This window comes from Chroicocephalus ridibundus, chromosome 2, assembly GCF_963924245.1.
Source record: "Chroicocephalus ridibundus chromosome 2, bChrRid1.1, whole genome shotgun sequence".
Lineage (NCBI taxonomy): Eukaryota > Metazoa > Chordata > Aves > Charadriiformes > Laridae > Chroicocephalus > Chroicocephalus ridibundus.
This window is the reverse complement of record NC_086285.1, coordinates 118718051-118742584: the sequence shown is the minus strand read 5'-3', so window position 1 is coordinate 118742584 and position 24534 is coordinate 118718051. Positions and strand designations below refer to the sequence as shown.

Sequence of the window (24534 nt, the reverse complement as noted above, 5' to 3'; positions counted from 1 at the left end):
CCAGGCTCTGGGCCATACGCTTTCCTTTTAGGTATAGAAAATCTAAAACTTCGTAAGTAACTTTGCCTATGAATGACTCCGGTCCCTCCCTCAATACAACAAACTAGGGAATTCAACTACTAATACAAGACAGGTGTTTGAGTTCGAACTCAGGAATGGAGAAGATAAGTAAACCGCATTTTAAATTAGTCATCCATCGTCGGGTGGGAGGAGGTGGGATGGGGAGATGGTTCCAAGTGTTACAAAGTCCTCATAACAAGGAGCTAAAATGTATGAGAATACAGAAAACTTGTGTCTAAGATCTACTTCAGAACAGCAGAAGAAATCACAGAACAAGATGAAAATACATCTATAGATTTACTGAATTCTCTTTTGAATACAAAATGTCTGTTGTATTGGATAAGGCAATAATGTCCACGTTTTCTTTGTATAAATATGTGCAAAATAATCTTCTATATTTTTTAAAAATAAGTTAGTGTTCTGTTCTCTTCTTGTTGTCCTTCCTTATCTTTTTGCTCTTTCCTGCTTGTTTGGATGATTCTTCCTGAAATGAAAAACAAGCATTTCAAAATTTAAACAGCATTCTTCTATACCTTAAGTATTCTCTTAAGGTCACCAAAATTATTCTTAATATGAAATGTGTTCATAGTTCACTGGGATTTATGAAAGTTTTGAATTGTATAATATTTGTCCACTCAGTTTCATTAATTTGTCTGCTTATCTTGCTATTTAAAAACTTCCGCCTTCAGCAATGATAAAATTACAGACATAGTTATGCCAACAGAAGCATATAATATAAAAATAATCTAAGGCATTTCCACTCAAGGAAGAGGTTACCATCATAGGAATACTTCTACACTATACTGCAAAACTCCATCTAGTGTGGATGTGGCCTTATCAAGAGATATACTGTACACCAGTGCATTAAAACTGTGTCCCTAAATGAAACAAACCTACTCAGGGAAAAACAAAATTTTGCTGGGTCAACATTGTAACGTACAGCTTGCTCTGACTGTCAAATTCTGAAAAACAAGACTTTTCTTCAGCGGGCATTCATCGCAAGCACTCCCCAAAATGGTGAAAGAATCTGCCACTACATATGCCAGAATCTGGGATGTTTTAATCTATTCCCTTCTACCTTTTGCACATGGGAGGGAAACGGACTCTAAGAGAGTTAGCGAAAAGAATACTTCTTCCACTAGCCACATCTATGGCATTAGAATAGTAATCACCATAAGTTCCATCTGTCATTTTTCTGATGGACACTGGTAACAAAATACATTTGTTAATACACAATAAAGAAATACAGTCTAACTTAAGTTGTTAAAAAAAGAAAAAAAAAAGAAATCATTTTTGGTACTAAACCTTTTCTAGAGGGTTAATGCTTAAAAGTCTTGTTAGTTTCCTTTTATCTTGTGAGCAATGCTTTCAAGTAAGAGAATACTGATAAATTGCCAAGAAGGTAAATCAATAAGTACATCCAAGCACTTCTAAAATGCAAAAAGCAAATAACTGAAAAGTGCAGGGACAGAAATGGGAAAGACTGCTCAGCTTTCAGCCACAGCAATCTTACATACTTTCATATGAAAATGAAAACTGACAGCTGTGTACTTTTTCAAGTATCCATTAGTAATTGTTTCCAATTGTCTTAAGCTTTCTATTGTTAGCAATTACATACTATATTGTACATAGACACATGTAATATGCTGTTCTGAGGATGAAGAAAAGTTGAAAACCAAGAATATTAGATGATTAAATGACCCAAGTCTTCTACGAAATGCCTTTTAAAGACATTTGGAACTTTGCCTCCCCAGTCATTTAAGCTCCCTTGAAACATTTTTCCCTTAATCTTTTCTGTAACAGTTAATGCTACTTTCTTTGAATTCTTCTAGTCTAGATTTTTTTTAAATGGTGCCTATCACCTATACTTCTGAAAACTTCTTTAGGTCCAATAAAACTTTCAATGTTTAAAATGCCTACTAGTGACAGTTATCCCCAAGCTCAGTGTCTGCCTGAGCCACTAGAACTGGTGGCAAAGGTAAGCATGAGAAGCAGCAACTTCCAGTTTTCTGAACACACAGAAAGAGGCGTTTCCCCTTCCCATCCTCCCCCAAACCTCAAATTTGGGTTCTGGACCAATGTCCTCAACTGCTGCCACCCTTCTATGGCACACCTCACACTTAGAAAGCAGGTCACTAACATCTTTGGAAGTTCTTTGGAAGTCTTTGCACTGATACTATGCATACCATCAGTGCATCAAAGCAACCAGTGCTTGACACAGGTAGTATTACTTTTCTTCTGGCTTTATCTAACAGTGACAATTTACACAAGTTCACATACAAACGCCTTCATTGTAAGAGGCAGAAACTTACCACTGAATGTACATAGTTATATTCCACAAGTATATTTCTTGCACAATTGTTTATATGTTTAAAACGATCTGGTCCTAAGAGAATACCTCCATACCAGCGGGATACCACAACTAACACATTGTGGACGTTCAAAATCTGTTTTTTAAAACAAAACAAAACAAAAAAAAAAAGTAAGGGTAAGTTTCCCTCTCCAAGCTCCTATCCAAAGCTAAATTCAAAGAAAAATGAGTCAATATATTCCTCTGAAAGGGCGCAAAGCTATTTCATGTGCATTACAGTTGCTCATTCACGTGTCAAAGGCTTCAGACATTACTTAAACGGAAAATTAGTGACTTACATTTAGTATTCTTTGATACAATGAATTACTATTTCCAGAGAACCTCTGTCACTAAGCAGATTGTCCATCCACATTTTTGGAAGCGTTGGTGGATGAGGCTAATAACAGCCAGGGGACAGGCATTATGCATATGGATGCCTAAAATGCCATAAGCTAGCACTGTTGCATGTGCAGGACCTAGCAACAGCACTTGGATAATAAATAAAAATCTCTGCATTTTCCAGGTTTGAGTCTTAGTCCTTTACAGCCAAGCAGTTGCTTTCTAAATTCAAAAAGTCATAGGGAAAGTTCACACAACGTGAAATAATTGTATTAGCAATTAGGAAAGAAAGAACTAAACAACCTTTATATAGCTTTTTTAGGACTGTAACAAAAATCAAGTAGAGAGTTAAACCAAAGCGATGATTTCTTTTACTTTTATTAAAGGCAAGAAACGGGGAAGGCCTTCAACAGCTTTGCTTTTCACAAAATCTAAATGTGACTTGACAAGACTTGAAAACTAGCATTTATTCTGTCTCAAAGCAATTCTGTGCTCAAGATCTCCCCATCATCAGCAAACACTACTAACACAGGGAATGCACACAAGAGAAACACACATCTTGTCAAAATATAAGATATACATTATTGCATGGAAACATGTAGTGACAATCACCAGTTAGCATTTTTGCTTAAATTAGTCTTGCATGATTAGTGACCATGATCATGAATTTGTCCCTCAAACCAAGGCATCTGAAATCTCTGGTCTTCACTTACAAACAGCTTTCTTTTAAGCCCTGCACAGTACTACAGTAACACACGCAGGTGGCTTGGAGCCAGACGGAGCAAACACAGCTTTATTTGCATAAGGCTGAGCAAAAACACTGTGGTCTGCAAGTATCAGGGTGGTTTGGTGGAGGCAAGAAAAATCCCTCAAGAGATAGCTATTAATGAAGTATGCCAACAACAATTCGTTGTCAAGGAGAAAAATACATCTATTTGATTAATTTGAACACCACCATTAGAAGATTCTATCGTTGCTCATGAAAACAGAAATATTCTTAGAATTTTAAAACTAAAAGGATAATGTTAAAAAAAAAAAAGGAAAGAAGGACTGGGGCAGGTTTTGTGACGGGCACTTTCTACTCTACATTTACACATCAGCCATAAAATCTACGTATAGCAACTGTTCACAGTAAACAGGATGCCAAGCAGAGTTGGGAAATTTTTAACTGTAACTTCAAGTTCGAAAGAATTAATCTAAAATAGTTTCTTGTAACTGGAAAGTACCATCTTGACTGAAGTGCTCAGTTTATCTGAAACAAGATAAGATTTCTATTGCAAAAGAAGACCTCTAAGTACAGCAACAGTAACTGTATTAAACCACCTAATTTTCAAGCCCATATCATAGAATTATTTAGGTTGGAAAAGATCATCACATCCAACCATTAACCTGGCACTGCCAAGTTACCACTAAACCATGTCCCTAAGTGCCACATCTACATGTCTTTTAAATACTTCCAGGGATGGCGACTCAACCACTTCCCTTGGCAGCCTCTTCCAATGCTTGATAACCCTTTCGGTGAAGAAATTCTTCCTAATATCCAATATAAACCTCCCCTGGTGCACCTTGAGGCCATTTCTTCTCAGTCCTATCGCTTGTCACTTGGGAGAAGAGGCTGACCCCCACCTTGCTACAACCTCCTTTCAGGTAGTTGTAGAAAGTGATAAGGTCTCCCCTCAGCCTCCTTTTCTCCAGGCTAAACAGCCCCAGCTCCCTCAGCTGCTCCTCATAAGACTTGTTTTCCAGACCCTTCACCAGCTTTCTTGCTCTTTGGAAACAATTCAGCACCTCAATGTCTTTCTTGTAGTGAGGGGCCCAAAACCAAACACAATACTCAAGGTGTGACCCCACTACTGCTGAGTACAGGGGACGATCGCTTCCCTAGTCCTGCTGGCCACACTGTTCCTGATACAAGCCAGGATGCTGTTGGCCTCCTTGGCTACCTGGGCACACTGCTGGCTCATATGCAGCTGGCTGTCAACCAGGTCCTTTTCTGCCAGGCAGCTCTCCAGCCACTCTTCCCCAAGCCTGTAGCACTGCATGGGGTTGTGACCCAAGTGCAGGACCCAGCACTTGGCCTTGTTGAACCTCATACCATTGGCCTCAGCCCATCAATCCAGCATGTCCAGATCCCTCTGTAGAGCCTTCCTACCCTCAAACAGGTCGACACTCCTGCCCAACTCAGTGCTGTCTGCAAAGGTACTGAAGGTGCACTCAATCCCCTCGTCCAGATCATTGATAAAGATAATAAACAGAACTGGCCCCAGTATTGAACCGTGGGGAACATCAGTTGTGACTGGATTTAACTCCATTCACCACAATTCTTTGGGCCTGGCCATACAGCCAGTTTTTTACCCAGCAAAGAATACGCTCATCCAAGCCCTGAGCAGCCAATTTCTCCAGGAGAATGCTGTGGGAGACAGTGTCCAAAGCTTTACTAAAGCCTAGGCAGACAACATCCACAGCCTTTCCCCCATCAACTAGGCAGGTCACTGTCATAGGAGATCAGGTTAGTCAAGCAGGACCTGCCTTTCATGAACCCGTGCTGACTGGGCATGATCACCTGGTTGTCCTGGACATGCCGCATGATGGCACTCAAGATGATCTGCTCCACAACCTTCCCCAGCACCGAGGTCAGACTGACAGGCCTGTAGTTCCCTGGATACTCCTTCTGGCTCTTCCTGTGGATGGGCCACTTGCTAACCTGCAGTCAACCGGGACCTCCCTGGTTCGCCAGGACTTCTGATAAATGATGGGAAGTGGCTTGGTGAGCACTTCTGCCAGCTCCTTCAGTGCTGTTGGGTGGATCCCATAGACCTGTGTGTGTCTAAGTGGTGTAGCAGGTTGCTAACCATTTCCTCTTGGATTACGGGGACTTCATTCTGCTCCCCATCCCTTGTCTTCCAGCTCAGGGGGCTGGGTACCCCAAGAACAACTGGTCTTACTGTTAAAGGCTGAGGCAAAGAAGGCATTAAGTACCTCAGCGCTTTCCTCATCCTTTGTCACCATGTTTCCTCCCACACCCAATAAAGGATGGAGATTCTCCTTAGCCTTCCTTTTGTTGCTAATGTATTTACAGAAACACTTTTTTATTGTCTTTTACCACAGTAGCCAGATACCTTTTTGTGATCTGAAAGAGTTTATAGACACCCATTGCAGCACTTCGGTTCTGCGAGTGATCCTACCACGCTTCCATGATTGCAACTATATCATAGCTTTCCTGCTGCACAATGGCTTCCAGCTCCTCCTGTTTGTTGCCCATGCTGCATGTATCATATGTCCTAAGTGCTTATAACAGAAAAACTGCAAGACCTATGAACATCTAGAAATCAGCCCATAAACCATTTTAATCTTTTCCTATGGGTGAAAATTGCACTTTTCTGATCCCTACAGCAGTGCTCTTCCAAAACAAAAACATTCCCAGTAACCAGGACTACAGATAGAGAGATATGAACCACATCACAGAATCCTAGAATGATTTGGGTTGGAAGGGACCTCTAAAAGTCATCTAGTCCAACCACCCTGCAATGAGCAGGGACATCTTCAACTAGATCAGATTGCTCAGAGCCCTGTCCAACCTGACCTTGAATGTTTCCAGGGATGAGGCATCTACTGGGCAACCTGTGCCATGCTCATCATAAAATATTTCTTCCTTATATCTAGTCTGAATCTACCCTCTTTTAGTTTAAAACCATTACCCCTTGTCCTATGGCAACAGGCCCTGCTGAAGTTCGTCCCCATCTTTCTTATAAGCACCGTTTAAGTACTGAAAGGCCACAACAAGGTCTCCCCGGAGCCTTCTCTTCTCCAGGCTGAACAACCCCAACTCTCTCAGCCTGTCCTCAGAGGAGCAGGGCTCCAGCCCTCTGATCATTTTTGATCATTGATCATATGATTTAGACACATTCACATTTGAAAGGGGAAACTTCATGTCACTTTCTAGACTGGATTTTTATGGAATGTTAAGTGTCTAGACATTTTAAACCTGACAATTTTCAAAAGCATATGTTAACATGCTGAGAAAAAGCTGATAAGCTCAGAACAAATTGAGGTACAGTAACTACAGAGTTGTTTCTTTACATTATTTTTATTACAATAATGTTTTCACAGTGCGCATATATACTTGCCTATGTTACATAAAGTAAGTTTTCCTTCCCAAGTCACGTATCAGTTACTTAGGCAGTTTCAAAAAGTTCTAAATGAAATATGTCAAAATATTTCCATCAATTAATTTTTTTTTTTCAGAAAAACAAAAAAGCTTTGAAATAAATTTAAAAAAAAAAAAAAGCTTTAAAATAGTCTCCAGGAATAAGAGTACAACACATTAAGCAACAGAATATGCACGCAAGCAAAGGCTGGGAAAAGAAAACCCTTGCTGTGAAGAGGACATCAATTTAAAAATCAAAATTAAAAACAATAATTAGTGTGCTGGTACAGCTATGTAACTTGAGGCACTGCATAAGATGTACCCAGCTGTCCCCTGTAGTTATAGTATTTTATTTATGGTTTTACTAGGGCTTGCATCATGCCAGTGAATGAAAATTTATCAGTCTCAATTCACGTTTAGTAGCAACTTTGGTGAGGGCATATTATTTCAACACTTGAAAACTAAAATATACATGAGTATGAGGGCTAAGAACCCAGAACAGGAAAGAGCATGAGGAAACAGATTAAATGATTAAAACAACTTAACACCTTCACTCCCTCTACCTTTTGCATTTGAAGCTCTACTCCGCGAGCTCAAGTATCACAGAATCACAGAAACTTCAGAGTTGGAAGGGACCTCTAGAGATCATCTAGCCCAACTCCCCTGCTAAAGCAGGATTGCCCAGAGCACATCCCTCAGGACTGCATCCAGGCGGGTCTTGAAAATCTCCAGAGAAGGGGACTCCACAACCTCTCTGGGCAGCCTGTTCCAGTGCTCTGTGACCCTCACTGTAAAGAAGTTTTTCCGTGTATTTGATCGGAACTTCCTATGTTCTAACTTGTGCCCATTGCCCCTCATCCTGTCACTGGGAACCAATGAAAAGAGTCTGGCACCATCCTCCTTGAACCCACCCTTTAGATACTTATATGCCATAATAAGGTCTCCCCTCAGCCTTCTCTTCTCCAGGCTAAAGAGTCCCAGCTCTCTCAGCCTTTCCTCATAAGGGAGATGCTCCAGTCCCTCAATCATCTTAGTTGCCCTTCGCTGGACTTGCTCCAGCAGTTCCCTGTCCCTCTTGAACTGAGGAGCCCAAAACTGGATGCAGTATTCCAGTTGTGGCCTTACCAGTGCAGAGTAGAGGGGGAGAATGACCTCCTTCGACCTACTGGCCACACTCTTCCCTATGCAGCCCAGGATGCCATTGGCCTTCTTGGCGACAAGGGCACATTGTTGTCTCATGGATAATTTACTGTCTACCAGGACCCCCAGATCCTTCTCCTCAGAACTACTTCCCAGCAGGTCCACCCCTAACCTATTCTGGTGCTTAGCATTCTTCCTCCCCAGGTGGAGGACCCTGCACTTGCTTTTGTTGAACCTCATTAGGTTCTTCTCTGCCCAGCTCTCCAGCCTGTCCAGGTCACGCTGGATGGCAGCACGGCCCTCCGGAGTGTCAGCCACCCCTCCCAGTTTGGTATCATCAGCAAACTTGCTGAGGATACACTCTGTCCCATCATCCAGGTCATTAATGAATATACTGAACAAAATTGGACCGAGTATTGACCCCTGGGGGACACCACCAGTTACAGGCCTCCAACTGGACTCTATGCCACTGATCACAACCCTCTGAGTTCTGTCACACAGCCAGTTCTCGATCCACCTCACCGTCACCTCATCTAGCCCATACTTCCTCAGCTTCCTAATGAGGATGTTATGGGAGACAGTGTCAAAAGCCTTGCTAAAGTCAAGGTAGATGACATCTACGGCTCTCCCCTCATCCAGCCAACCTGTTATAACATCATAGAAAGCTATCAGATTGGTCAAGCATGATTTACCCTTGGTAAATCCATGCTGACCACTTCCAATGACTTCCTGTTCCTCGACGTGTTTGGAGATGACATCCAGAATGAGTCGCTCCATTACCTTCCCAGGGACAGAGGTGAGACTGACTGGTCTGTAGTTCCCTGGCTCCTCCTTCTTGCCTTTTTTAAAGATTGGAGTGATGTCAGCCTTCCTCCAGTCCTCAGGCACCTCTCCTGTTCCCCATGACCTTTCAAAGACGATGGAGAGTGGTCTAGCAATATGTGCCCATTTATTACGAGTATTTGAGGAAATCAAATGAAAAGCTGTGCATAGGTCAGCTGTTACACTCTGTCAATCAGCTTCTTCCAATCTTCATTTTCTATATACCTAACACCACATAATAAGCGTAGGAATCAAAACTTATTTATCTTTTAAATTGTTCAAACTATTACTACCACCTACGAAACACTACTTGTTTCTATGATCCAAGACCTGTAAATCCCAATTTACTACATGCTGAGTTTTTTCTTTCACCTTTGAAAAAGCAATCATCTATTTGGCTAAGAGCAGCACAAGAATTAAAATAATCTTCTACAAGTTTATTTACATCGTAGTGATTTTTAAAATCTGTTCAAGATTTCCAGAAGTAAAGATTAATTTCTATAACCTGCATAAGATGAAGAAGACGTCCACCTGCTGCTGTCTCCCCATCATCTTCACAATCCTGTAAGAATGTCTGCTTATCTTCACAGTATATTCTTAAAAAGAAAAAAGAAGAAAAACAAAAGAACATAAAATAGATTAAAAAAATATCCATCAACTAACATTTTGACACGATTAATGAAATCTCAGAGATCTTTCATACACATGTGTATCATTTCCACTTCTCTACTAAGGACATTTACAGGAAAACAGGATGAGGCTTAGGGTAAACCACAAATACTTATCTGTACTGTAGAACAAGATTTGAAAAGCTTTTACATAGACTCTAGTTACTTCAGATTAACTCCAGACTCGTTACCAGCGTAAAGTGCCTAATAAGAAAAGTCCTTAGGTTTTTAGCCTATTAATTACACCTAGCTGAAACCAACTCTATCAGATACAGTTTCAAATCATGGTACACACTCACAAATTGGAAGAACCTGGACAAAAATACTATTGATATATGTTCATATATAGATCATATTGATCTGTATATGTTCATATATAGATCATATTGATCTATATATTGATATAGATAGGTCTATATTTCCGCAGCAGCATGAAACTATGACTGAAATTCGCCTTCGTGGCATCTCCGTCCTCAGGGGGCACTCCAGGAAACTTTGGGGTGTATTGTTTCATATATAAAGGACAGCTGCACAGGTGTAATTTTGCAGAAGTAATGCTCAGAGGTCTACTGTTTGTTACCTATTGATTTCATAACTTCCAAACCTAGCTAATATGTGACACGATGACAAAGAGGCTTCTGATACTAGATGAGAAATATGAAGCAATAAATATGTTTCTGTTGCTTTTTTGAAGTGCATTTAGATAGCATGAGTGAAAGAAGCCAGATCATCAGCAACAACAACAGAAATTCCCTGTTTACCAAAACCTTTTACTTAGGTAGACTTTTTAAGAAAGTAAGCTTTCACTTGCTCTCATTTCATGTTTCACTAGGATCATGCCAGGATGTGCATGAATGGATCAGTGTCTATACATGCTTTTTCAAATGACTGGTTCCTTCAGTAATGAAAGTGATTTCTTTACTGTCACTTACATTTCTCAGAAAACCTACATCACTATCTGGACTGAGACCAATTCATTTCACATAAGCTACATTCACAAAAGTTACCAGAGACAGACCACTGCCAAACTCATTTTTACCTGTTTCTCATTTTCCCTAAAGTTTCTCATATTTCAGATGAAACTTCATATGCCAGATGTCTGCATCAGGCTTTCTGTTTCAGCTCTTATTTCAACTAAAAATTTTCAGCTATTTCTAAATATAAGATTGGTGGAAAAAAAAGGTACTTTATCCAAGTGAAAACACATTTGATTCAGGACGATGTAGCATTTCCATGCTCACACATACTATACGAAGTATAACAACACATGTTCAAATTCACTTCTAGTCTTTTTTTATTTCTAACGCTGCTTTACTATCTTAACATATTTCCTACTATATATTCTACTTTCTTGACCTCAAACTCAAAATAAAGCCTAAAACCTTTACCATACAAATAAGAAACCTACTTCCATAAATATTAAATAGCAAGGAATTTCTTTGATGGATTTTACTTTTCTCATGTCCTGCACTCATTTGTCAAAGAACACTGAAAAAAAATAAAAAATCACTATTCATCTCTCACCTGTATGCATATATGTTGTGGGTAGCACTTGCAATTTTCTTATTCTCATATAATTTTTCAAGAACTTTCTTGACCTTTAGAAAAAAAGAAATAAGCTTCCTTTGATAACAGGGATTTCATACACATGATCTCGATATCACTGCTAAACAAACATCTCCTTCTTAATACTATAACGAAACAGTTTTACACTTTGACATAAAATGAACTAAATATTCAGTGTGATAACTCAAGAAACACCTTCTCAGTACCATCATGCTTGTTTCAAATCATTTTTCTGGGATACCGAAAAGAACTGTTCCTTGGATTTGTACATTGTATACATTCATGTTATTGCTGAAGATGAAGAAGTGTTAAATTGCTTTACTAAATAAGAGAGACAGTAAGACCTAGAAAACATTTGTAATCAATATTAAATATCAATTACGCCTGCTTGCTTTTTTCAACTATAACATTAAGCTGGGATATAACACAATTTGACATACTTTTTCCCATTACACACTACTTCTACCTATTTCACAAAAACATGTCATGTTAAGAAAGCTGTACTACATTTCGAGTTTTTCCTTTTTCCTCAAACATACTTTTTTCCAGAGTTCCCACTTCACAGAAAGAATAATAATAATAAAAAAAGTTCTATTATGGGTCTGAAAGTGTCAGTATTGCCCAGAAAACAGATATTTCCACCATGTCCATCTCTCTGCTCTTAAGAAGTGCCAAATTCAAAATATTTGTCAATACCAGTTCATATTGTGTTTCTAATTGAACAAGCTAGCAATTGTTCAACCCTTTCCAATTGGTCTAGCAAAAACAGGAGCTTTGATCAAGTCATTGTTTCAGTATATAATACAAAATTAATATTACTTTGAGCAAAACATTACTGAAGTTCAGAAAGCTTGGGAAAACACGTTTGGCAAGTAAATTACCTTCCACTCCAAAGAAATATGTCTCTGAGGAGTAATCAATATACATATTTAATATCTGTCTTAGCTATTCTGTGTTATTTTCAATTCTTCTGGCGGAAATTCAACTTACAAAAATCACCTCAAATATGACACCTCAATGAAAAAACTATTATTAATGGAGAACATTGCTTCAGATATCTGTTTTCTCCTTTTTTTTTTTTCCCTTAAAGGGGAATATTGAAGAAAGACAAATTACTTAACAGACTGTCATAAATACATTTCAATAGACAGACTTAGGGTACAAAGCATATGAAATGATCATCACCTTTGATATTACTTATTTGTCAGCTACCAGGCTTCTAAAAACATACCTTAAAGATTCATTATGTGTCTGTATTAGCAATTAACCTTCAAGACAGACATCTCAGAGCTAAGCAATAGTTTATCCTTTTTCCTGTTGTAGCTCCTGAGCCTCTTTTTTCTCCTGTTCCCCTCTATTATTCATGCTTATGGGAATTAAGGGATGTAATTCTCTACATGTCAATGAGGCACCTGCTCATAAAAGACACAAGACGCTTAAACAACAGGTCAGTTCTTAGTCCCACCTTACTAAATCAATGTCAAGTCCAAGAACCACATACATTTTAAATGCCAGAATAAGCCAAATTGAGATACGAAAAAGCAATGGTACCAAATACAGCCTGCTACCTGAAACACACCTATCACTTTCTTTGCCCCATAAGGTTTATGGTAACATGTTCTGTTACGTAAGTAACTATGATATTACTCTGGCTATCATTATTGAAAACTACACAGGAAGTTAAGTTCCACTATTAAAAATACTCATTAAAGGAATTTACACAGCAATCTGCGTACTGTCTTAAAATATTGATGAATATCATTGCAGCATAAAGATTATGCAGATGAAGTATTATGGGCACATACTATTCTCTTCAGCTGATACAGAAGCTAGCTTTCACCACAGGTGCAGTGTTTACCCCATTCCTCACCTCTTTTGGCTTTCTTTCAGAAAAATTAGTCATACCACAGTAAAGCTTCCCCAAAGCTTTACTTCAGATTTACTTTACAGATTGGTCTTAAGACCAATCACCTCACACTGTACAGCAAGACTCTGTGAAACAAGACGGATTTGACACCTGGGGAATTGTTCTATCTTTATACTAAGCACATACCAGTAAGTCTTGACTGGAAACTCCTAGGTTTATTCAGTATATGTTGTCTTAAAAACAAAAGTCATAAAAGAAGAAATCAAGAATGTCTTTGCATACAAAAGGGAAATTACTAACCTGCTTTAAATGAATACTATTTCTTGACACATGGAAACCCACGTCTGTAGGTAAAGACTTCCTCATAAGTAGGAACAATCTTACTCATAAATCATAATCAAAGTGTGAGAGTTTTTTTAAAATGAGAAAAGGACATGAAGCCAATGATTCCAATTTTTTCCCTTTCTAAAGCACCACAGTTCATACAGGGACATAGGGACTGAGCACAGCTAAGAAAGCCCCTGAAGTGCAGTGCCACTTTAATGAAAATGGTAATGTACCGGGTATTTTAAAACCCTGAGTTATTCCACATTAACATAATGTAGAAAACTACTTTCATTTGGCAAGCAGTAAAAGAACAGCTCAAAAAAGCTGAAAGTGTGTTCAAAAAAGCTCAAGTTCTATCCAGATAAAGAAAAATAAGAGAGATGACAAGACAGATGTGAAAAGCCCAGCATATTTTTGAAGGTATAAAAATAAAATTACTCATTTTTTTCCTCAAACACATAAGAAGCTGAAGCTCACCAGAGATCTGTACTGCCAGACGATAAATATAATATAAATAAAAGAATAACTTAAAGAAGATGCAGTTGTAGCACAAAAACCTAGATGAAGGTACAGTATATACGAACTTAAAAGGTCAGACAAGGATGATATAGAGGAGCCTTACCACAGATGAAGGCTGAGCAAGCTGATAAAATGAATAGAAACAAGTCAGCAAAACCAGATCATATTTATGTAAAAGTTTAAAGAGAACTGTAGTATGACGCTGTTGAACTACAGATAAGGTACCTAACCTACCAGTTAAAACTGATTCTGCAGCAGTAGGTGACTGATACAACACCAACACCTCAAAAGTACTCCAGGAAGGATGCAGGAAACTAAAGACCAACAAGTCTTATGTCCATACTAAGCAGAGTAATGAGGGGGAAGCAAAACCAAAAAAACCACAGACAGCCCAAAATGATACAGCTTTTTGTATAGAGAAATATGCCTCAAAGCCCTGACAATCCGTCAACATTCTTTCAGAGTCCCTGAGCACATAGTAGATCTAGCTTATCCGGAATTTCAATATTTGACAAGATCCCTTACCAAAAATTCTTAAAATAAAAGCTATTATTGGATAAGGAAAGAGGAAAATCCTCTCAAGGTTTAACTCTCAGTTAATGACAAAAAAAGATGAGAAGACTAGGAGTTTCCCCACTAAACAGGGATCATCACAGGAGATTGATGTTAATAGCTGCAAAGTGATGTACAAAGTAACCCCAGCATAGTTATGAGCATTTGCAAAAAGAGATCTTGGGGTAATAACACACATTTCTATGATAACACCAACTCAGTGTTCAGTAGAGGTCAAAAAAGTGAACTGAAAGGTATTACTGGGAACAGAACATGGAAAACAGAAAAACTCTTCACACCACTCTATAAATCCTTGGAGGGATTGCATCTTCAGTGTTGTGTATAGTTCTAGTCTGCATCTCAAAAAGATTACAGTATACTTTACACATACCAAAATAGACCGAGGGTCTTTAGCCCAGAAAACAAAAACCTAAGGTCTATAAAATATGATAGATGCCTAAAAATCCAACCACACAAAGCTGAGAGGTGCAAAAAACAAACTTGTAGTGACTAATTCACAGCAAACACAGAAGGGCATATTTTCATACAATGTTTTGGATTCTGAAACTTAATTCTGGTGTAAGAAGCAAGAGGACAAATTCCACAAAGGATAAAAAAAACAAAACTGTATTACTAAACACAAAGATACTTTCTTTACTTCGTGTTAAACTGCTGAAAGAGGGAAAGCATGATGGGAAACAAAATGCGGCTGACCTTTTACAGCCGTCTGTCTAGGTCTATATTCACAACTGGTTCCAGTAAGAGCCAGGAACTACTGTATTTTTTCTAGTTGTGGGCAGATACAACTCTAGAAGTGTGCTTACTCTTCTCACTTAGGTCTCAATAAAGGTTTACTTATGCATTATCCAAGAGTATTTTTCAATAGAATGACTTTCTGAAGGAGGGAAAACATTTATAACCTCATTTTAATTCCTTTTCCAAGTAACGCATAGCAGAGTCAGTAGCTTCCAAATATCTTATGATAAACTTGCCAACATCCAAAAGTCAAATTTCAACGTTCTTACTCTGTCTGACGTCTAATGCACTTAATGGTAAAGAATAGTAATATCTACCCACTTCTATTTAACTGATAGTGAAAGCGAGAAACTGACAGCTACTCAGACAATATTATCACACAAAGATGCAAAGACAGACAGACAGACATATTCAGCTAATCCCAAGTATTTCACTAATATTTTGTCATGCTCAAAGTACAAAAAAAAGAGTCAAACTGATCTCTACTAACTTGTCTGGGTGTCACCACAGGAGCCAGATGTGCCTGGAAAGTACTCCTTCGATCTGTGATTGGGCTTCCATGATGTATGGATGGCAATTCTTCATCTACTGATCACAAACAAGGAAGCATTTGTTTTCTTTTAATGGTACTGAAACAATGTATATAGCTACATAAGTAACAAATGCCCCAACTTTAAAACAACGGATTTGTCAAAGTTAAGTACACAAGATGACATACAGAACCATCAAAAAAAGAGTTGGGTTTTTTAATGATTGTTATTAATCTTTATTGCAATTTTAATGTTATTAATTTTACTCAAAAGCTGAGTGAAAAAACAGAATCTTATGGCCTCTCTCTTCTAAACTATTTCATCAGAATTAACAAGGGCATATTTTTTACCTTCTTGACTTTCAGATGTAATGTAATTTACAATTTTAATTGGATCTTCCTGAATGGGCTGATAGTCTAGAAGAAAATCATCTCCATCATCTTCATCAACTTCTTCACTGGTTTTCTTAATATCTGGTTCTATTAAGATATAAGTAGTAGAATTTATTACACATTTTTTGTCAGACAAGTACGACAAAATTTCAAATTCTTTTTCTCAAAAATCTATCTTTTCAGTTCAAATCAGTTTGCTGTTAAGAATTATGAAATGCAGAATAAGAACATTAATTACAACAATACCCAGAAACCCTTAGTCCCGTATTCACTAAAATCTTGCTTAGAATTAGGAATAAAATACTCATACTGTGGGATCCTTTCATAATATCTTCTGTTTCAATACTAATTAAGAAGAAAAGAACAATAATGTTTACCATTTCCATTAAACATTTACAAGGCTCCCATTAATTTAATCTGAATTTAAAGACCAAAATAATCTGATGTTTCACAAGAACTCCAGTTATTTATTGGTCATTTGGGGAAAAATGTAGAGCTGTTGTTCAATGCTACTTCATGAGGTTATAAAATCATTGTATTTGAAACACCTCTCTGGACATGTTTCAACCACTCTGGTTTTCCCAAAATCCTCTTTTCCTTCATGCATAGGACATACAAAAAAAAGTCAATATCAAAAGAGTAAATATCACCCACAGTTAGTGCCCTGGTAATTGGATTTAGAGGGAATCTACCATACAGTCAAGTTAATATATCACAATCTAATTTCCTATTTACAGGGCCTACGATGTGGTGATGATACAGTTTTTATAACATAGGTATTTTCAATAAAAAAAGCGGAAGGATCATATAGCGTGTTCAAAAGGCCTAGAAAAATCATGAGATGTATTAAGTAGAAACCACAAAGTTGCTGTCAAAATACGCAACAAACTTCCAATATTGTCAGCATTGGTGTTCCCCGGGGGTCAGTACTGGGTCCAGTCTTGTTCAACATATTCATCAACAACATGGATGAGGGGACAGAGTGCTGAGGATACAAAACTGGGAGGAGTGGTTGACACACCAGAAGGTGTGCAGCCAGACAGCGAGACCTGGACAGACTAGAGAGATGCGTGGAGATGAACCTAATGAAGTTCAACAAGGGCAAGTGTAGGGTCCTGCACGTCAGGACGAATAACCTCATGCACCAGTATAGGTTAGGGGCTGACCTGCTGGAAAGCAGCTCTGCACAGAGAGGCCTGGGAGTCTTGGTGGACAAGCTGACAATGAGGCAGTAATGTCCCCTTGTAGCCAAGAAGGCCAATGGCATCCTGGGGTGCATTAAAAAGAGCATGGCCAGCAGGTCGAGGGAGGTCATCCTCCCCTTCTACTCTGCCCTGGTGAGGCCACATCTGGGGTACCGTGTCCAGTTCTGGGCCCCCCAGTTCAAGAAGGACAGGGAATTGATGGTAAAAGTCCAGCAGAGGGCTACAAAGACGATTAAGGGAATGGAACACCTCTCTTATGAGGAAAGGCTGAGAGACCTGGGTCTGTTTAGCCTGGAGAAGAGAAGACTGAGACAGGATGTCATCAATGCTTATAAATATCTAAAGGGTGGGTGTCAAGAGGATGGGGCCACTCTTTTCAGTGCCGCCTGGCAACAGGACAAGGGGCAACGGGCACAAACTGGAACATAGGAAGTTCCATCTCAACATGAAGAAAAACTTCTTTACTGTGAGGGTGCCAGAGCACTGGAAAAGGCTGCGCAGAGAGGTGGTGGAGTCTCCTTCTCTGGAGATATTCAAAACCCACTTGGATGCATTCCTGTCCAGCCTGCTCTAGGTGACCCTGCTCTGGCAGGGGGGTTGGACTAGATCTCCGAAGGTCCCTTCCAACCCCTACCACTCTGTGATTCTGTGAAAACAACAAGCCATGACACTGGAGACTGTTGTTTTCTGCTATTTAGATCCAGTACAAAATTGGGCATAAAGCTTTAACTTGTAATGAAGTCTTACTTTGCAGTTGAACAAGAAGTAAATTGAAAAACCTGTGTATTTTCTGAAATACCTGGATCTGACGACTGTGCCTTTTCAATCAGAACTTCTCGTATCTTCTCCACCCATAAATAAAGTATACTTTCACCAAGGTTCTGTCTGGAAGTTAAAACTCACAGTGAATGAAGAATCATTTTTGCCGATTTTACTTGGAAAGTACACCAAATAACACAGAGATTTCAGACATGCAGAAATAGAACATTATAATCTAGTGAGATAAAGAGCTTAGACAGGTTTGTGGAACATTCTATCTCAGTAGTTCACTGGGTGAAACACTTAATATCTGCATCATTATATACTCTTTGAGGCTTGCTTTTTTTTTTTCCTTTTAATTTTTTTTTTTAACATTAAAAGCATCAATGCTGGAGGAAAACAGGCAACTGACGGAAATTTTCTGGCCGCCAAAGAAATGGAAAGCAACTGCGAGAAGAGTAAGCTGGACAATCCTCAGCATTTTCAATAGAATACTAAGCCAGGATGTCTAGGCCTAGAGCTTGCTCTGGATCAGTTTTTTTCTACAAGAAGTACTGTACTGCCAGTGGTGAGCTCCTTCATTTGCTCTGTGGTTGCAGAGTAATGCTTGGGATGGGGCCTCTTCCTTGGAACAGCTCTACTTCTCTTTCCTCTCATCAGTTGGTGCACACACAGCAGAAGTTGATCTTATTGGACCGTGATAGTAAGTCAGTGGCAGCAGCCACCGTGGAGCATGGGACTGATATGCTAGAGTTTGGGTAACAAGCAGTCCTATAGGACAGGACGGTAAGAATTTATACTCAGGGGGCACAGGTGTGTTTTAAGGTACTGCAGGAGGATGGGATGAACAGTTTTTTTAATGTGCATATTCAGAGTTAAGAAACACTGCCTTAATGTGCAGCAGAATCCAAACAACCCAAAATATATTTAAAATGGTGTCCTGAAAAGTTGTCTTCACAATTATATTTCAGTATGCTTACGAACTGTGCATGTTTGTCTTAAAAGCAAAACTAAAGACTTAGGGCCGTAGCTAACTCATGGTTTCCCATTAATTTTATTCTTACTGCCACCATCTGGGGCACCACAAAAGTACATGTCAGTGATGAAATTACTTCTTTAAACTATTACTTTGCTTAATATATACAGCACTATTGCTGAATACCATCAGAAATTCCAGCAAATATACATATTTTCAGAAAAATATTCAAGCAAAAATAAGGAATTTATAAACTTGTAGCTCTGTCTTCAAAATGTGGACAGACTCCAGAACAATTCAATGCCCTGATTCCATGCTGCTTCTTATCATACAGAAGCACTACTTTAATACATGAAGAATTATATTTGTTTTAATACTGAAAGGAGGTAGATTTAGATTAGGTACTAGGAAAAAATTCTTTACTGTAAGGATGGTGAGGATGGGGCTTTGAGCAACCTGGTCTAGTGGGAGGTGTCCCTGCCCATGGCAGGGGGAGTTGGAACAAGATGATCTTTAAGGTCCCTTCCAACTTTACACATTCTATGTATGAATCTAATGATGGAATGAGAGAGATTAGACAACGAATAAGATTTCTCCGTTTTGTGCAAGGAAACAGCAATTTCTTCAGCTATAACACCATTTCAGTTTCTATCTATTTGCAAATTACACTTAGTCTGAAAGGTTACCTTTCTATGCTGCTATTTTTCTTGTCACTTGTATTTAAGTCATGAAATAAAGGTTTGTATTGAATAAAAGTCTTACCAGAAGAATACCTGGGGGAAAACAAAAGCAAAAAAACCCCAAAATAAACCAAACCCAAACATTTGCTACATTTTTCAGAACTTTGGGTCTCCCAAAACAGACTTGTGATCTACAACTATGTGCTTTTTCCACCTCCTCAAGAAAAAATAGTGACTGACAATATAGTTCATATTGTTCAGATTACGGAACTATGTAATTTGGATCACTAGGGACTAGAAACCTGGTAAAACACAGAATGTAAACGAAGCAGAGCACCTCTGTTTATCTGATAACTATTTAGACATTGGATAGATAAAAAGCTTTTACAAACACTGTGCGTATCAGTGACTACTTCAGAAGGTTTTTGAACAGCCTAAAATGACATATATGGCATAAAGTACAAACACATTCATTTCCTGCTGAACAAACAGAAATGACAGGAGACCAGCGAGGGCTCTGAACAGCAACTGATACAGACAGAACGGAGCTTCAAGGGACTAATCTAACAAGCACAATTGAACAGCCTACTAGACTGCAGGGGGAAAGAAAAGCAAAAGAAAAAACTCCTTCACAACCATGCTATTTCTCCTCACAGTCCTCACGTGGCAACTTGAGCCAGATGTTCAGGACATTTGAAGACCCACCTACAGCAGCCCTACCTCTGGCAGAGACTCCAGCAAATCCTATGAATCTGGACAGAGTTAAGGAAAATCTCTGTTCTTTTTGCTCCACTGAACAACTGCGGTTAATATGATCCCATAGAACTTTTCATTTAAAATGCTTGTGCGTTTTTAACACTTCAGATTCAATTTTACTTGCTTAAATTATCTGTTGCTTAATTAGATCAGAAACCCAGTTAATCAAAGTAGCTGAATAATTAGATAAAAAAAACCTCATGCAAGCTAAGTGCTCTCTTCCTTATTTTATGGCATGAAAAAAAACATTTCTTATGCAAGATATTCAGATTGCAGTATTTTGGGCATGACTGTGCTTCCTTGTGACATATTTTCATTTAATTTAGTTTATATTATCCTTGGGATCTAAAAGAATCAAATAAGCCATATAAAATTACTACATTTACTACCCCAATTTCACAGCAATTCAAAAACACATAATTTGAGTATTTCTAAACGTTCCATTTATTCTCATGCATTCATTATGCACTGTTGTTAGCTGCACACTGTGATAATAAACAGTCCGCTATGTTACAGATTCTAGTTAATAGATTCTACATGTGTTTAATTTGTCTTAAAACCTAGTTATCCCTTAGCCATCTTTTAAGAAAAACTGTTTTCCCACTTACGCTATAAGACACAAATGCTTTCACATCCTGCTGTTTAACATTCAAATGCAGAATAGATCCAGAAATCTCACACTTTATAGCATCGATTCATAGGCAATCTCATAGATTCTAAAGGGAGTCTATTCTATTAGAAGTCAAAATGAAGACTTCTATCCTTATAGAACACCAGGTCTAAACAATATAAAAGAAATTTATCAGAGTTTAACACAACTTTTTCTTGCAAAATGCTTAGTAAATACATGTCATCTTTAACTGATTTATAAAAGAAACTTGCTGTTTTACGTCTATTGCAACAATCACTTCACAACTACTAGTTCACATACTTAAAAACATACATTGAGCAGTGCATGAAACTGAAAAGACACTGTCTCCTTTTACTATATTCCACAGTCTCTAACTTACACATATATTTCTTCCAAGCTATTTGCTAGTTCCACATAATCTTGTCCTCGAAGCCAAGGAGCACTAGAATGAAAAGAAATACAATGAAAATTGTGCGCATACACTGACCCCAACATCTCAACACATTCATTTTAATAGAAATGTGATAAACACCTTCAAAATAAAACACAGCCAATCATTCCCACTTAACAAAATTCCAGTTGTAAACATCTTGGCAAAAGCATGATTGCCCAGTCCTCCTTCAAGACTCCTAACTTGGGCTGCCTTTTCTTGCCTCAGGTAAGAAAGCCAGACTTGTTTTTCACAGTAGGCCACTGTGACTCAAGAGTCACCTTACGGATTATTAGCTTACCTTTCCAACTCCTTCAGCACCATAGTACCTCTTATATTCAGAATGACCCTTCAGTTCTGAACCTGTATCCTCCTGGTCTCATATTAAAATACAAACTTTGCCTCCAATTTACCTGAACTATTTTGTATTGCCTTGTCAATACTGCTGACCAAATCCCAGTAGATATGCTGTGTGTCATGCCCTGCAGGTCCCTCTGTCATCCAAATCAGGGACCTGGCTTACACATCTCCATTCCCATCTTGTTTACATGTCAGGAGACAAGGGGAGAGCAGGAAAGGAAAACAGGAAAACGGCACATGCTATGGCTCCATCCCAACAAGAGTTAGTGCTCAGATTGAAAGCATGCCTTGCAATCTGAAACAAGGATCCAGACAAGAGGGGTACACCCAAGGAAGTGATGAGACATCAGTGCCCAACACAACAGGCAGCAGTCACTATACCTCCACAGTCTAACTGCTGCCTCACCACAAAATAATGCTGCAAGAATTACACATGAGTGAAGACAGCAAAGTGTCAGAGGAGCTCCATGAGGCTAACCCGTGGAAAGGGATAGAATATGCTTGTTTGAAACGTCCACCATCCCCAGTATAATTTAATTCAAGGAGTCAACTAAACTTCAACTTACACTGTGAACAACTAACAGTGGTAATTCAGAAAGGAAATACAAATGTTTGAAAGGAAACACAAATGTTTGAAGGGAAACAACTCTCAGCAAGAAACCTCACTTACTTTAGTTGATAAATAGGTGGCTCTGCAGCTGGATATCCTGGCGGCAAAATCACCTGAAAGAAACTGAGGGTAAGTATTCACTGGATGACTACTCACAGCTAGCTGAGCTTTACTGATGTACCCTGACACTGAGCACCAGGACTACAATCAGTGCTACAAATGAAGAAAATAGTTGGCTATGTTGTTACAGAATGACAAGAAAATATGAATGTCTTTATTTAGGATTACAATAATGGTAATGCATACAAATATTATATTTCATGGTGCAATTTTTGTGGATGAAGTGTCATGCAAAATAAAGTGCAGAAGAAATTTGAAAGCAGCTGCATGCATGGCTACTGGACTTGGTTAAGTGGAACTGCACTTCCTTAAGTAGACACCTCAGTGCTTCTTCCACTAAGTAAACTTATTGTTCTGAGGTCTGTAAACATAAAGTAGCAAGTTACTCAGTTAAGTTCATCTGAACTTTGTTTTGTCTCCATGCTTTCCAGAAAGTAAATCTATAAGCAACTGCAGCAGCGGTGCCCTACACAAAGTCGATGTAAAAAATATTTTAAAAATTGGTCTTTAGAGAAAGACACTGAAATTAATTTTTCTCTAGTGTGGAATTAGGATATGTAACACTGAAAATGTCACAAGCACACTGACGCACAGAAGTTCTTTACAATGAGGGTGGTGAGACACTGGCACAGGTTGCCCAGAGAGGTGGTGGAGGCCCCATCCCTGGAGACATTCAAGGCCAGGCTTGATGAGACTCTGAGCAACCTGATTTGTTGAAGATGTCCCTGCTTACTGCAGGGGCGTTGGACTAGACAACCTTTAAAGGTCCCTTCCAACCCAACAGATTCTATGAACAATCACTGAGAAGTCTATCACAGACTCCAATCCGAAAGCTCCTTCATCTGAGTAGACAACAAATCCTATTCAAAAGGGCTTCATGCAGGCACAAGATCTTGCCTGCATCAGTCCAACTACAAATTCTATGCCAAACTCTTTTATACCACTATACCTGCAGACAGAGGGTCCATTTTGGTTGATCCAGACAATCATTAATCTTAATGCAGTAGATTTTTTCATCTTCATCAACAACACACCAATCTTCACCATATATGGATGAAAGAGCTTCGATTTCATCAATCTAGAAAAAGCATTATGCAAAAATAAATAAACAAACTCCCCCACAGCCCAGAGCCCTGTGGGCTAATCACAGTTTTAAGTCTTAGCTCTTCTACAGCTTATTTACAGATGTGACAAGATTCGCTACGCTGGAAGGCCATAAATATTGTGGATTCAGCCCCGATTCACAGCAGAAATAAACTTTGCTCCGTTCTTCCGTACACGCACCAGCTTTTGCATTCCTATGGATAATCCTGTAATTCTCAGCAGAGACAAGGTGAGCAAAGTGACATGGTGCAGCTACAACACACCCCCGCAGCTCCCACCCTGTGCTGCTCATGGCGGGGTCATCCCCCTGCAGGGGAAAGAACCCCCAAGGCTCCGGTACTAGCTCTTAACGAGGAAGAGTGGATGAAGTTATATAGCAAACTCCCATAAAAACCGCAGAGCCACCTGCCACCTAGAAATTAGCCACCTGAAATGGTGCAAATGTGCAGTCTGCCGTTGGTGCCTGAATAAAGTCGAGGCCGCCACCGCCGGGTCGGCACGGCGGCCGCCGGGCACGGAGCTCCTCACAGGGCCGGGCTTCACCAGAAGCCACCTAAAAGCCACCACTTGCGAGGCGGCGCTCACGCTGCCTGCCCCAGGAGGCCGTGACGCCCCTCACCCTCCTCACCCCCACCGCCGCTCACTTGTTGCTGGGCCACCTCCGTCTCGCCCGCCGCCATCGGTACCTGAGGGAAGGCAAGGGGGGGCGGGGAGGGGACAGACCGGGCGGCCGCACGGAGCCGGGCCTCCTGCGCATGCGCCGCGGGGGGAGTTTGCGCAGTGGCGGGGGTGAAGCTGCCCGCCCTCCCTTCCGCCAGCTCCCCCTGCCCGCCCGGGGCGGACGCAGGCGCGATGCCCCGCAGTGGGA

General features: G+C 39.5%; 1 protein-coding gene across 2 annotated transcripts; it reads right to left on the bottom strand.

Annotated features, from left to right (window-relative positions):
- Window positions 1-338: 338 nt before the first annotated feature.
- IMPACT (impact RWD domain protein) lies at window positions 339-24415 on the bottom strand. Of its 2 annotated transcripts, none has more exons than XM_063326733.1 (11): window positions 24311-24415; window positions 23512-23640; window positions 22503-22555; window positions 21422-21484; window positions 18040-18125; window positions 15994-16122; window positions 15604-15701; window positions 11051-11124; window positions 9364-9454; window positions 2373-2507; window positions 339-544 (listed from the first exon to the last, which is right to left on the bottom strand). In XM_063326733.1, exons 1-11 carry the CDS (start codon window positions 24344-24346, stop codon window positions 473-475), a joined length of 966 nt encoding a protein of 321 aa, XP_063182803.1. In that variant the 5' UTR covers window positions 24347-24415; the 3' UTR covers window positions 339-472. The 2 variants fall into 2 exon arrangements, with proteins under 2 accessions (XP_063182803.1, XP_063182804.1); XM_063326734.1 differs by having other exon boundaries at window positions 15604-15698.
- Window positions 24416-24534: the final 119 nt, after the last annotated feature.